The sequence below is a fragment of the Lactuca virosa genome, chromosome 3 (assembly GCF_052849685.1).
Source record: "Lactuca virosa cultivar CGN04683 chromosome 3, Lactuca_virosa_CGN04683_v6, whole genome shotgun sequence".
Classification (NCBI taxonomy): domain Eukaryota; kingdom Viridiplantae; phylum Streptophyta; class Magnoliopsida; order Asterales; family Asteraceae; genus Lactuca; species Lactuca virosa.
In genome coordinates this window covers 374,468,181-374,479,602 of record NC_136428.1, presented here as the reverse complement: position 1 = coordinate 374,479,602, position 11,422 = coordinate 374,468,181, and the positions used below count along the sequence as shown (strand labels likewise).

General features: G+C 34.0%; 2 protein-coding genes and 2 long non-coding RNA genes across 11 annotated transcripts in view; all 4 read left to right on the top strand.

Moving 5' to 3' along the window:
• Positions 1-1,939: 1,939 nt before the first annotated feature.
• Positions 1,940-3,144, top strand: LOC145164951 (uncharacterized). Its single transcript, XM_079083598.1, has 3 exons — positions 1,940-2,296; positions 2,667-2,763; positions 2,993-3,144. The coding sequence occupies exons 1-3, from the start codon at positions 2,102-2,104 to the stop codon at positions 3,142-3,144; spliced, it is 444 nt and encodes a 147-aa protein (XP_078939724.1). The 5' UTR covers positions 1,940-2,101.
• A 231-nt stretch (positions 3,145-3,375) lies between these two features.
• On the top strand, positions 3,376-4,906 carry LOC145163167 (uncharacterized). 6 transcript variants are annotated; one of them, XR_013739619.1, is made up of 6 exons: positions 3,376-3,439; positions 3,642-3,742; positions 3,833-3,999; positions 4,077-4,144; positions 4,231-4,325; positions 4,836-4,906. It is a non-coding gene; the product is annotated as an uncharacterized LOC145163167 (long non-coding RNA). The 6 variants fall into 6 exon arrangements; XR_013739621.1 differs by having other exon boundaries at positions 4,300-4,325; positions 4,836-4,873; XR_013739623.1 differs by having other exon boundaries at positions 3,844-3,999; positions 4,077-4,325.
• A 1,428-nt stretch (positions 4,907-6,334) lies between these two features.
• The window catches only part of LOC145163166 (uncharacterized), a 241,607-nt gene continuing 236,519 nt past the window's right edge, over positions 6,335-11,422 (top strand). Inside the window, exons 1-4 of one of the 2 annotated variants that reach the window (XR_013739617.1) lie at positions 6,335-6,435; positions 6,921-6,992; positions 7,091-7,157; positions 7,263-7,317. This is a non-coding gene — a long non-coding RNA (uncharacterized LOC145163166). Of the gene's footprint in view, positions 6,436-6,920; positions 6,993-7,090; positions 7,158-7,262; positions 7,318-11,422 lie in introns of those variants that run through there. The other variant, XR_013739616.1, reaches the window with a different exon arrangement.
• Positions 9,105-9,884, top strand: LOC145163165 (uncharacterized). Of its 2 annotated transcripts, none has more exons than XM_079082030.1 (4): positions 9,105-9,295; positions 9,389-9,516; positions 9,632-9,705; positions 9,810-9,884. In XM_079082030.1, the coding sequence occupies exons 1-4, from the start codon at positions 9,165-9,167 to the stop codon at positions 9,843-9,845; spliced, it is 369 nt and encodes a 122-aa protein (XP_078938156.1). In that variant the 5' UTR covers positions 9,105-9,164; the 3' UTR covers positions 9,846-9,884. The 2 variants fall into 2 exon arrangements, with proteins under 2 accessions (XP_078938156.1, XP_078938154.1); XM_079082028.1 differs by having other exon boundaries at positions 9,106-9,295; positions 9,389-9,538; positions 9,632-9,703.

Genomic DNA, 11,422 nt, shown 5'->3' with positions numbered 1-11,422 from the left:
GGAACTCGACGAGTTGCTAGTTGCACTCGACGAGTTGGGTGAACATGGACTGTTGACTTTGACCGTTGACTTTGACTTTGACCAAGGGTTGACCAGTTGGACTTTTGAGGTTATTTTGGTAATTTGGGATTCTGATGGACTTGGTCCTATGGTGGTTATAGGTGGTTGAGTTCGTGGCTGCGATTCGGGAGTTTGATCTTATCACTACAGTTCGACATCATGAGGTGAGTTCTTCTCACTATATCAACAGGGTCTAAGGCACCAAGACCGGCCCTTTATTATTTGTATCCTGGTTATAGGATGGTTGCTATGTTAGTGATCTGTTAGATCGGTATCCTGCTTATAGGATGGTGGCTATGTTAGTGATCGGTTAGATCGGTATCTTGGTTATAGGATGGTTGCTATGTTAGTGATCTGTTAGATCTGTATGATTATATGTACATGCTAGGTAACGTATGATATTTATGTGCACATGATTGTTGGTTTGGGGGATTGGGTTGAGGCAGGTACTTCTTTGTATTGTAGGCCAAGATACCTAGGGCGGACCGGATAGACTGCAGACCCGGTTAGGGCATACTAGTTAGGTCGAAGGCCGACGAGCGGTCCGGATAGGCTGAAGGCCCTGAGAGGTGGTCCAGACGTGCCGACGGCTCGGAGAGCGGTCCAGATAGACTGATGGCCTGTGAGGCGGTCCAGTCAAACTGATGGCTCATTATGTATGCTGTGTTTTTTTATATGATATGGTTATATCTGTATGGCGTTGGTATTTTGGGGGAACTCAGTAAGCTTCGGGCTTATAGTTGTTGATTATGTTTCAGGTACTTCTGATAACCGCGAGAAGGCGAAGGCGTGATCGTGCACCTCCTTATATTTTCTTGATTTGATTCTGGGGATAATCTAATGTTTAAACTATTTTGAAAACAAATTGTAATAACTTAATGGTTTTAAATGTTTTAAAAAGTATTAAATTTTTGTGAAATTTTATGGATGTTACAATATGGTTGGTTTGATGGATTCATATACATGTTAAATATATTTTGGTTCAATCTCTTGTCTTAATTCGTTCCAACCAGTAGCAATTTGGTAATGAATTTTAGGAAATGGTTTTCTATATAGATTTTAATCCACACTATTTTGGAGTATGATTTTGAAATTTGTTTATGGATAATTGTTGGTACGGAGTGGAGATAATTGATGGTAATTGTAGTTAGGCATTTAACCTAATTTTAGAAGATTCATCGTATTAAAAAAATGATTGAAAATAGTTAATTTTCGGGTAAAGAAGATGGTGAATTCGGATCTGATGTTATGGTGGGTCGACTTGATTGACCAATGTTTCAAATAAATTAGTTAGGGCTTTTAAAGTTTAAACCAAACTATGAGTAGGCGCGTGTTTACTCCTGTGTTTGTTTTTTCTTCAAAGCGAGTTTCAAACGCTTCTTTTGCTTTGAATTGAAATGTTATTTACATAGATGGCCTTACATTTTGAATGATTTGCTAAACTTAACTTAAAGTCAAATAAAACAAAGGCCCCTTACATTTTGAATGATTTGCTAAACTTAACTTAAAGTCAAATAAAACAAAGTCACATATTTGTAGAAAGATTGAGTTCATGAAATTGCAACCTTAGTCCTTGGAGTCTTCATAACATGCTGTTTTTGTTAGAAGTTACATTTATAATCTCACACTTTTATATTTTGTTTATTGGGAAAAAATTATTATTATATATATATTAAAGTTATGAAAGGTAGCAATAGTAAAATAGCTCCTTTTTTGTCTATTTCAGTCCCTGTAGTTTTCGTATTTCTGTTTAGGTTTATTTTTTCAATTTAGTACCTTAAACAGTACCTCACCAGGATACTGTTCATCGGTTACCACATACTTACGCCTTTTACTTCCGGATCCTTCCACAGTCTTCCTTTTATCTCCCATCGCTTCTTCATCTCGACCCTTCCACCCTCTGTGAGGGTTTCTCTGCAAGAAACCCAATTTCAAGTTGCAATCTTCAACCACTCCACAAAGGAGTGATTCTCCTTCAAATCCCATCTCAAGAAGTTGTTTCTAGCACTCCCAAATCAAAACCCCAAACTATACAAAAAAAATGCCTTCATCAGAGATCGAAATTTTATCAGTCTTTCACGTCTTTAGCGCTCCTGCTTATGGCGATCTGCTGAAACTGCGAAAATTCGTCGAAGATGATGTCGTTTCTCTCTCTCAACCTGATGCATATGGCTATTACCCCCTTCAATGGGCGTCCGTCAATAACTTCCCCGATGTTGCTCAGTACATTATCGAGGTATGCTTTCATCGGTTACATCCATTCTCAAATATGGGCTACTTTTGTTGGCGATGTAGCATGGTGGGGATGTGCAGGCGGTTGACGGTGTGATGCAGCTGGCGTTGCATTGGGCGGCTGTTGGTGGTTCAGTCGCAGCAGCAGCAGCAGATGTGTTGTTGCAGAATGGTGCTATTCTGTCCAACAAATACTCTTCTATTGGTTTATGAGATTTGAAACATTTGCCCACCAACTGTTTGTTAAAAGTTTTACTGATTTCTCATATTTTTTATGTCGTCTCTAACTAATACTGATCATCTATTAGTTTATGAGATTTGTTCAAACAAACAAATCAAAGAATGAAATATTGGTTTTTGTTTTTGAATCCCAGGTACTGAGGTACACTTCACTCTATGGGAAATACTCTTCAACATTAAGGGAAAATATGTCCAACAAACACTCTTCAAACATTGGTTTTACACTGCAAGGTATGGAATTATAGATAGCTAACATTCGTCTTTGTTTTAACACTCAGTGTGAATTTAATTTCTTTTAGTTGGGTTAATTAGAATGTAGGAAATGAAGCCTTTCAGAATGGTAAGCATACAGAAGCAGTAGATCATTATAGTGTTGCAATATCAAAGAGTATAGAATCACACTCATTTGCAGCTGTTTGTTTCTGCAATCATGCTGTTGCAAACCAATATTTGGGTGAAGTCATTGATGCAATTGGAGATTGCAGTATAGCTATAGCTTTTGACACAAGTTACCCAAAAGTACAAATTCATTCGTTCTTGGAATTTCGGTTACCGACACAGAACCAAAGTATGTCTCTACAGTCCACCTTTTTTAATGGGTTAATCAGTTAATCTACACGACTAAATTTAGTTTTGAATATAAGGGTAAAATGCTCATTTACTTCCTAATCATTCTACAGAGCAATATTGTGCATACCGTGCATCCCACAAAACTGAAGGCTGCAACTTGATATTTTTTTTAGCATTTTCCATCCGTTTTGCCTCCAAACTTCCGTCAACTTATATGCTGAAAGGATGGGGGCTCTGACTGCGACAAGCAAAGCGGCTCAGCAGCCCAGGCCAGAACCATTAGACCCCGACTTACAACGGACTATCGAAGGTGTTTTGATGTCGATTTCATCAAAAGGTGGTCTGATGCCGACGATTTTAAAATCGATTTCATTCTAAGGTGGCTTCATTTATTCGCTTATATTTAATAAATTTTCTATGGAATAGAAATTGACCGACATACCTACAAGGATAACTAATTCCCCCTAAATCTGCTGACCACTAATTTTTAAGTAACGCACTTCAGATGTCATTTGATTTATATTTATTTTGCTTTTCAGTGAGTTTTGCTATTCGAGAACACCACCGTTATATCCCCAAAGGGATTACACAGGGCTACAGTTCCTTGCTGTGGATGAGATTTCTCTGTAAGGAATTGCAGGTATTTATCAAGATTTTTAATAGTTTTATTACAAATGCTTTTAATAGATTTATTGCAAATACCTGTTATATTAAGAATACTGTTCGTCAGAATCTCTTCAGACATGGCGATCTGTGCAGCTGTCAAAGGAGAAACAAGGAACACAGCTGTCAAAAGAGAAACAACCAACATCCACCTCTAAGATGCACAAACAATGGATTAACGGGTTTATTTTATGATGATGGAAAAAAAAATTAATCTCATCCAGCTCTAAACATGTACATATAGAACAACTTACATCGATTTCCCTTTGATTGTTTGGTATTAAATGTATGAGTTTGTTCTCATGTGTTAGGTTGTTTCTTGGAAAACTTCCCTTTATACCCCTCAATTTGCTTCAACAACTGATACAATAAGTGAAGGGTCAGTTCTTTCTATTCGATATTCCCTACATTTAAAGCTAATAGTTGTTCAAAGATCAAAGAATTAGGTTCACTTCTGGGTTAAAGAAACTGGATAGACTTTTAGTCAAAAGTCAAAATCGGAGTCTGATTCTATTTTATGGCTCTTTCGGACAGATTGTAATTGTATTTGTCAAAACCAGGTACATTTTAAGAAGTTATTTATCAAGTGAATTGGTATAAAGATTTAAAGTGTTCAATTATAGTAGATTGGATCTTTATACTTATGTGCCAGAGTTGATATCATTTGAATTGCTCGACACAAAGATGGAATGGAATCATTTTTCAGTTTTCATTTTTTCTTTTTCTTTTTTTTTGTTCAGCTTTCAACAAGGATTTGCCATTTTTTTTCTTTTTGGTGAAAAAAAATCCATTTCTACCGACTGGTGCCAAGAACCCATACATCAAGGATTTTCATTCTATTTCATTTTTCATTTTTTCTTTTTCGTAAGAAAACAATCCCAGGTTAAAAAACAATCGTTCTGTTGTACTTCAAGTTCGGGAGGGTTTAGTATTTTCGATGATTTCTGCATCTAAGTAACAATCAATTTCAGATTCCATTTTTTTATCCGATCCAATTCTGAAGTTTTTATTTCATACTAGACCTATCTATCCCAATCTTTAATTTATTTCATCTGTTTCTGTGTTTTTAGGTTACGCCTGGAATTGAGTAATTTTTTGGTTCGTCGATTTAAACATGACATTGAGATACCCTATTGTACGGTCACTTAGGATTTGGTGTAGGTATGTTGGAATGTCGTTTAAGTTTGTGTAATTTTACGAGGTTGTAGTCAACTTAGTGTCTAATGGGTTACTTTTTCCATTATAATTGATGAGTATTGTCACATTTACCAAATTAGTTGGCTATTAGTTTAAGCTACAAAGGAGCAACAAAATAAGATCTGTAATCTTTTATTCTACACAGGACCTGTTATGGAAGAAAACATGTTTACACCATTTGAAGTCGAATTGCAGCTCCAAGTTGGTTCTTATTTCAAGGTTCTAGGGAACGATTTTATGCACATGTGATATGTTGGGTGTTTTTATCTTTTTTTATTTTATTTTATTTTAAAAACAGGTGATATGTTGGGTGTTGGGTAAACATGGAACTGCATATGGCAAATGGTGGCGAGTATAACATGTTCACTATTAATGAACACCACTTTGCTTTATGAAACATATTAATCTAAATATAACATGTTCACTATTTTTCTGTGATAAGTGATAGCTTGAACTCTCTTTGGTGGCTGTCATCTCAGTTGATCCAGATGTACTGAAGGATTGGGCTGCATTTCAGGGCATTAAGGTACTTTCAGAAGGGTTAAACTGTCAATTTCACACATAATTACACATTTGTTATTCAACATCACTTTTAAACATAAGGGTAAAACGGTCATTTACTCTAAACAGAAGGGTGAAATGGTCATTCCCAAACATAAATAGTAATTTTTTATTGAACAGATGGCTTTCTCCTATCCAGTTCGACTTTTCACCATTTTGCCCCTGGTGTTTCTTTGGTGAAATTCAAGATTTCTAGAGATTACTTTGCAAAATCTATCATATTATAGCAATTTCATCTAATTACAAAGCAAAATTCGTTTTAAAATTGAGTAGCTTTTTTCAAAGTGGAAGTACACTGCTATAATTAGGTTGATATTTCAAAGTACAGTACTTTAATAAGAAAAATAAAAAATAAAAGTATAATATCATAATAGAAATAAAAGAAAGTAGGATGTTATAACAAACATAATAACGAAAGTTGTGTTGCTATACATCCACTTACCAATTCCGACATCGTACTTTTTGACTTAGAACGTTGTACTTTGAAAATCTACCAATTAGAGCATCCCACTTTGACTTTATGTACACACATCTAAACCAAAAACACCACCCTCCATCCCATGCAAGCCTACTTAATCATTGGGTAAATAAAAAAGCACCATCAAATATTAATTTATTAATGGTTGTTTTGTTTTTTCTTCCCTTATGCAGAATACAAGATCATGCCATGCAACTTGGCAACGCAGCTGCAAATGGTTTCCATTTTGGAGGTGGTGATGTTGTCGTTCCATCTGGCAGATTCAACTTACTTGGTTTCAGAAATTTACTTTAAATAAATTTAACGATTTTATATCTTTTTCACTTTTTAACCGGGAGAGCCTTTTTAAAAAATTGCTACAAGAAGTTGATAACGTGTCTTTAAAGAGCAAACATGTTGAAGAAAGTCTCATACCTCTTCAAGAGACCGCAAAAGTAAGTTTATTGACTTATTAAATTGTTTTCTATGTATTTACTCAAATTAATTTCAAAATTTTTCAATCAGCTATTAGATGAGTTACCAATCTAAACTGCAACAGTCTAATATGTAGATTTTAAAGTGCAATCCTATAATAGAAGGGATTAAAAGTATGTTACTATAATAAAGAAATAAATGAAAGTAAGAAACACATTCTTCCTGTTCCAAGACCAGACCCTGAAGTTTTTGCCATGCTTACTTCTAGACTTACAACTTCAATTGCTCTAGAAAAGGTTCACTTTAATTACTGAAATATTATTTTATATGAAAACAAAAAAGTAACTTTAACTCATTTCGACATGCTAAGAAAGAAAAATGCACAATATGAATCCCTTTCGTTGACCTGCCAACAAAAAGAAATTGTTGGGAACATAAAATCTATATACATGGGAGTTTATAAAACAATGTTGTAAAATGATTTCTGTAATTTTGATGATTACAGACCTAGAAACACGCCATGGGTTTTGGAAAAGAAATTGTGAAGGGAGCAGATGAGTACAATGGATTCAGTTGGGTAATTGATTTTGACTTCAATCGACACTTTCTTTTTCTACCAACTCTGTCTGCTTTCTCTACTTTGTTTCTGAGATTGGAATTTGCTCTTCTTATCAGCTTTGCTTACCACATGTTCGATGAAATACCTTTGAGGCATTCACAACGATTGTAACCAGCTCATAAGGTTTCTTTTGCCAGCCAGTCTTTGAATGTTAAAGAAAATATTTTTTGAAGTTTCTATTAGTTTAATATAATTATTATGCAGCAAAAAATTAGAAGTATGATGCAGGTCAAATGGAAGGCTTACAATTTTGGGTCTCAAACCACAAGCTTACCAGCAATGGTTAGTTGAATTTATAAACTTTAACTTTTATTCAATATAATGATTGATTTGATTTTTTGAATAACCAAACTCACAAAATATAATGGAGTCTTGATAAAAACGTATATGTAGGCACAATTTGGGTAACAACAGTGAAGAGTCGCTATTGGATTCTATTTTCAGTGTTGAAAGCTTAATTTGGGGTTTTTCAACACATGTCTAAAACATTAGCGGATGGAAACCTGTCTTTGGACAAAAGAGGTAAACTTTAAACATTTGTTTCATTAATCTTATAGTTTTTATTTTATATCTGACTTTCTATGTACGATTGTCGTTTTGTATAATCGTCATGGGAATATTAAAGAACATTCTATATTGTAATATGAAAACTAGCTTCTTTTTAGAATGCGTTAATTAGACTTCCTGTACCAGAACACCCTTATCTTTTGGATTGGACTAGAGCACCAATAATTATTGGTTAAAATGATGATTTGTTCTTTGTAATGTTGAAGGGTAATCTTGACATTTAATATACTTGGTTATGACTGTTAAATTTTGTTATCAGTTAGTTGTTATATAAGTCACTTATACGGTGGTTAAAGGTAGTTATAGCGGTTAAAATTAATTGTCATCTTGAAGGGTTGTGATGGTTGTAGGTTATATCTATATATATATATATATATATATATATATATATATATATATATATATATATATATATATATGTATGTATCAAATTTATGTAATTAGTGTCTCAATTAATAAAAAATGTTTGTTCCTATGTTAACAAAAATCTCAACCTGCACACATATCACAGAAGAAGAGTGTTGTATAATATATCAGCTGATACATTAAGGATGAGAGTACGAAATATATTTCTTATTGATTTTGATTTGTTAATTTTGGCTGCGGTAGCTCAAAATGGTAAGGTACCCATAACATATCCTCAATTATTGATTAACATTCCCATTTTATGACCTTTCTTTTAAATATTGCATTTTATAATAACTTTGTGCTTTTATATTGAAATAGCTATTGAGTCGACTCTCTTTGCTTGCTTCCAAACAAATGGACGGATCTATTGTTAAGGTGGTCGTGGGGGGGGGGGGGGGTTATCAAACTCTTATCAGTGCTGATATGGAGAGAAAGCTTGACCATATGGTAAATTTTTTATAAAAAAATTAAAAACAATCCAATAATTATTTAATAGTAGTTAAAAAATAGATATAATTATAGGCAGACATGGGTTTTTGAAGCAAAACAAGATTGGATTCATTGGTAATTATTATAAATACAAAAAATTTATTTTTAAAAATCTATAAAAAAGAAAAATAGTTAATAACTATAGTTATTTATATGTATGTTAATTTTTGTTTCTCTTTTGCTTCAGGAACACTTCTTATTGAGCCCAAGGCTTTTCATACATCCTTATACAAGAAAAGGTGTTATTTTCTCCTTTAAACGTTAGATCATTATGTCCTATTGTGCTTATTTTTTTCATTGATTTGCAAACCTGAAGGTATGCCATGTATCTATGTTTGTTGCTCCAGGTCCATGGTTTGGGATGTCTAATGTTTCTTACCTTAATAAATATCGAACTATCAATGAACATGGAGTGAGAACATTCTTATTTTCTGTTGGGTGTTTGATTTTTCGTTTGATTTTGTTCTCTTCCTGTTTTACGTCTTTACGTCTCACCCATATCCGTCTTCTTTCACTTTTGTAGGATAACCCAATCGATTGTTCATATTCAACATCGATCTCATCCTTCTCTTACTTAAATACCAAACCGATGAACTCAGCTGGACTAGCAAGCTCATCTCAGGGTCTTTCACTTATTTTTTACAGTCGACAACTGCATCAGGTTATATGAAGCATACAAGATGCACGCTGTTATTGCAATTGATTGTTGTTGCTGCAACTGATGGTCATCGAACCCAACTGCCATCAACTAATTTGGTTCAAGGGGAGACAGAAGGTGAGGGAAGACAGGAAAGAGTGTAAGAGCAGTTTGATTCCATCATTTGTTTCTGAATTTCACGATTTTTACTCTTTTCTAAACTTATTGATTCTGTTCTTTGTGCTTTTTTAAGTTTTGAACACCAGCTGCTCGACAAAACTCCTCAACGAAAAATCTGGTCAAGAGTGTGTTTGTACTTGGAAACTGATGGTGATCGAACCCAACTGCCATCAACTAATTTGGTTCAGGGGGAGACAGAAGGTGAGGGAAGACAGGAAAGAGTGTAAGAGCAGTTTGATTCCATCGTTTGTTTCTGAATTTTACAATTTTTACTGTTTTCTAAACTTATTGATTATGTTCTTTGTGCTTTTTTAAGTTTTGAACACCAGCTACTCGACAAAACTCCTCAACGAAAAACCTGGACAAGAGTGTGTTTGTACTTGGAAAAGTGTATCATCAATCTCTTCTACCTAGATTAAACTTATATTTCTTACAACATGGTAAATACATTAGCACTTTTGTAGAATAACCCAATTATGTTTTTGCTTCATTAGGCAAACACTCGGACATATGGTAGGGGTTCATTTTGATATCAGGTTGTTCAAGACCAATGGCTGACAGAGTTTTAGAGGTTAGTTCGATGACCATTAGTGTCTTGATCCCTCTAATCCCTAGATTTGTAATCATGATAACTTACATCTCGATTATGTGAATCGTACTACCAACTCTACAAGTTTGATTTACTACAAGTTTTGTAGCTGATTCGTTTCAATTGCATTACTTTTACTTCTTTCTAGGCACACTCCATCGTTATGGATTCAACTTCACCCAGTCAAGTATACTTATAGTTGTCGTTGATTTCATATTTCACAGATTTTTTGTTTGTTTCGTTTCGTTGCAAATTTAATGAAGATTTCAACACTTAAAACTTCAGTTTGTAAGTTTTTTTTTTTTTGAATATTCTTTTGCGCTTTTTATTTATTATTGTTCTATATTTGTAAATTTTGTTCTCTAATAGCAAATTACCTTTCAGTAAACCCAGACAACAAAGCTTACTTCAAATCAAGATTTAGAGTGGTATCAGCCACTTGGTCAGGTGTGTGGAATCTGTCGTACGGAGACTAGAGGAAGGGAAACAATAGTCAGTACTCTGTAGGAGATTATGCGGGTTCGATTTCATTTCCTGGAAGAGGAGTAAAACATTTGAGAACAAATTGATGTCAAAATGACATTTGATAAAATTGTTGCTAGCAAAATCTGTTGCTGTCAAGTTGTACGAATTTTTACTGTTGTCCGTATGAAATATGTTATATTGATGGTTCTATGTTGTTTGCAGATGGATGCAATCAACGTTGACTATCAGTATGACCCGAATTATATTGAAGGTGCAAAGAGTGGTAGAAGATCATTTGTAAAGCAGCAAAGTAAAATAAAATTGACTCAAGCAACATACTTTACTGTAGCTACCAATTAGAACAATGTACTATACTTCCAATCAAAAGTGACACCTTCCGACCCCCGCAACGCGGGGGTCATCTTTCTAGTTATTATTATTATTATTATTATTATTATTATTATTATTATTATTATTATTATTTTAAGGGTAAAAATCCATTATTTTAACTAGTAAGTCAAAGATGGTATTTTCGGCTAAGATATCCTATTTTACGATGTGGTCATATTATATGATATATTTGAAATAAAATTGTTACAAATCTCCTAGACATGTTAGATAATAATTATTGATTGGTCGGACAAGACATGTGGGTAATTAAACCAAAATAACTCATATGATGTTTTCTAGGATTACAACCTTAGAAAATTTGTTGGTGGAATGTACGGTGCATGTAGCGAACAAGATTTAGTTAAGACCTAACGACAAGGAGGTGAGTTTTTTTTAGTAATCTGTGGTCGCTCACACATAAATGTTTATCATGTGGTTTATATGCAGTATTCCATTATTTATTAACATCGTGTTTTATGATAAGTATGGTTGTGTGCAAATGTTATTTTGACTTATTTATCTACTGTGCGTTTTTTTGGATGACATGTTTAGTGGGAACGGGTGGGGTGTTTAATTGCCGTGAGCATGACACATGTGTGTGATCGGCGGGGATGAGAATTGAGAATTTTGCTCATTTCCTTGGATATTTTGTAACATCCATAA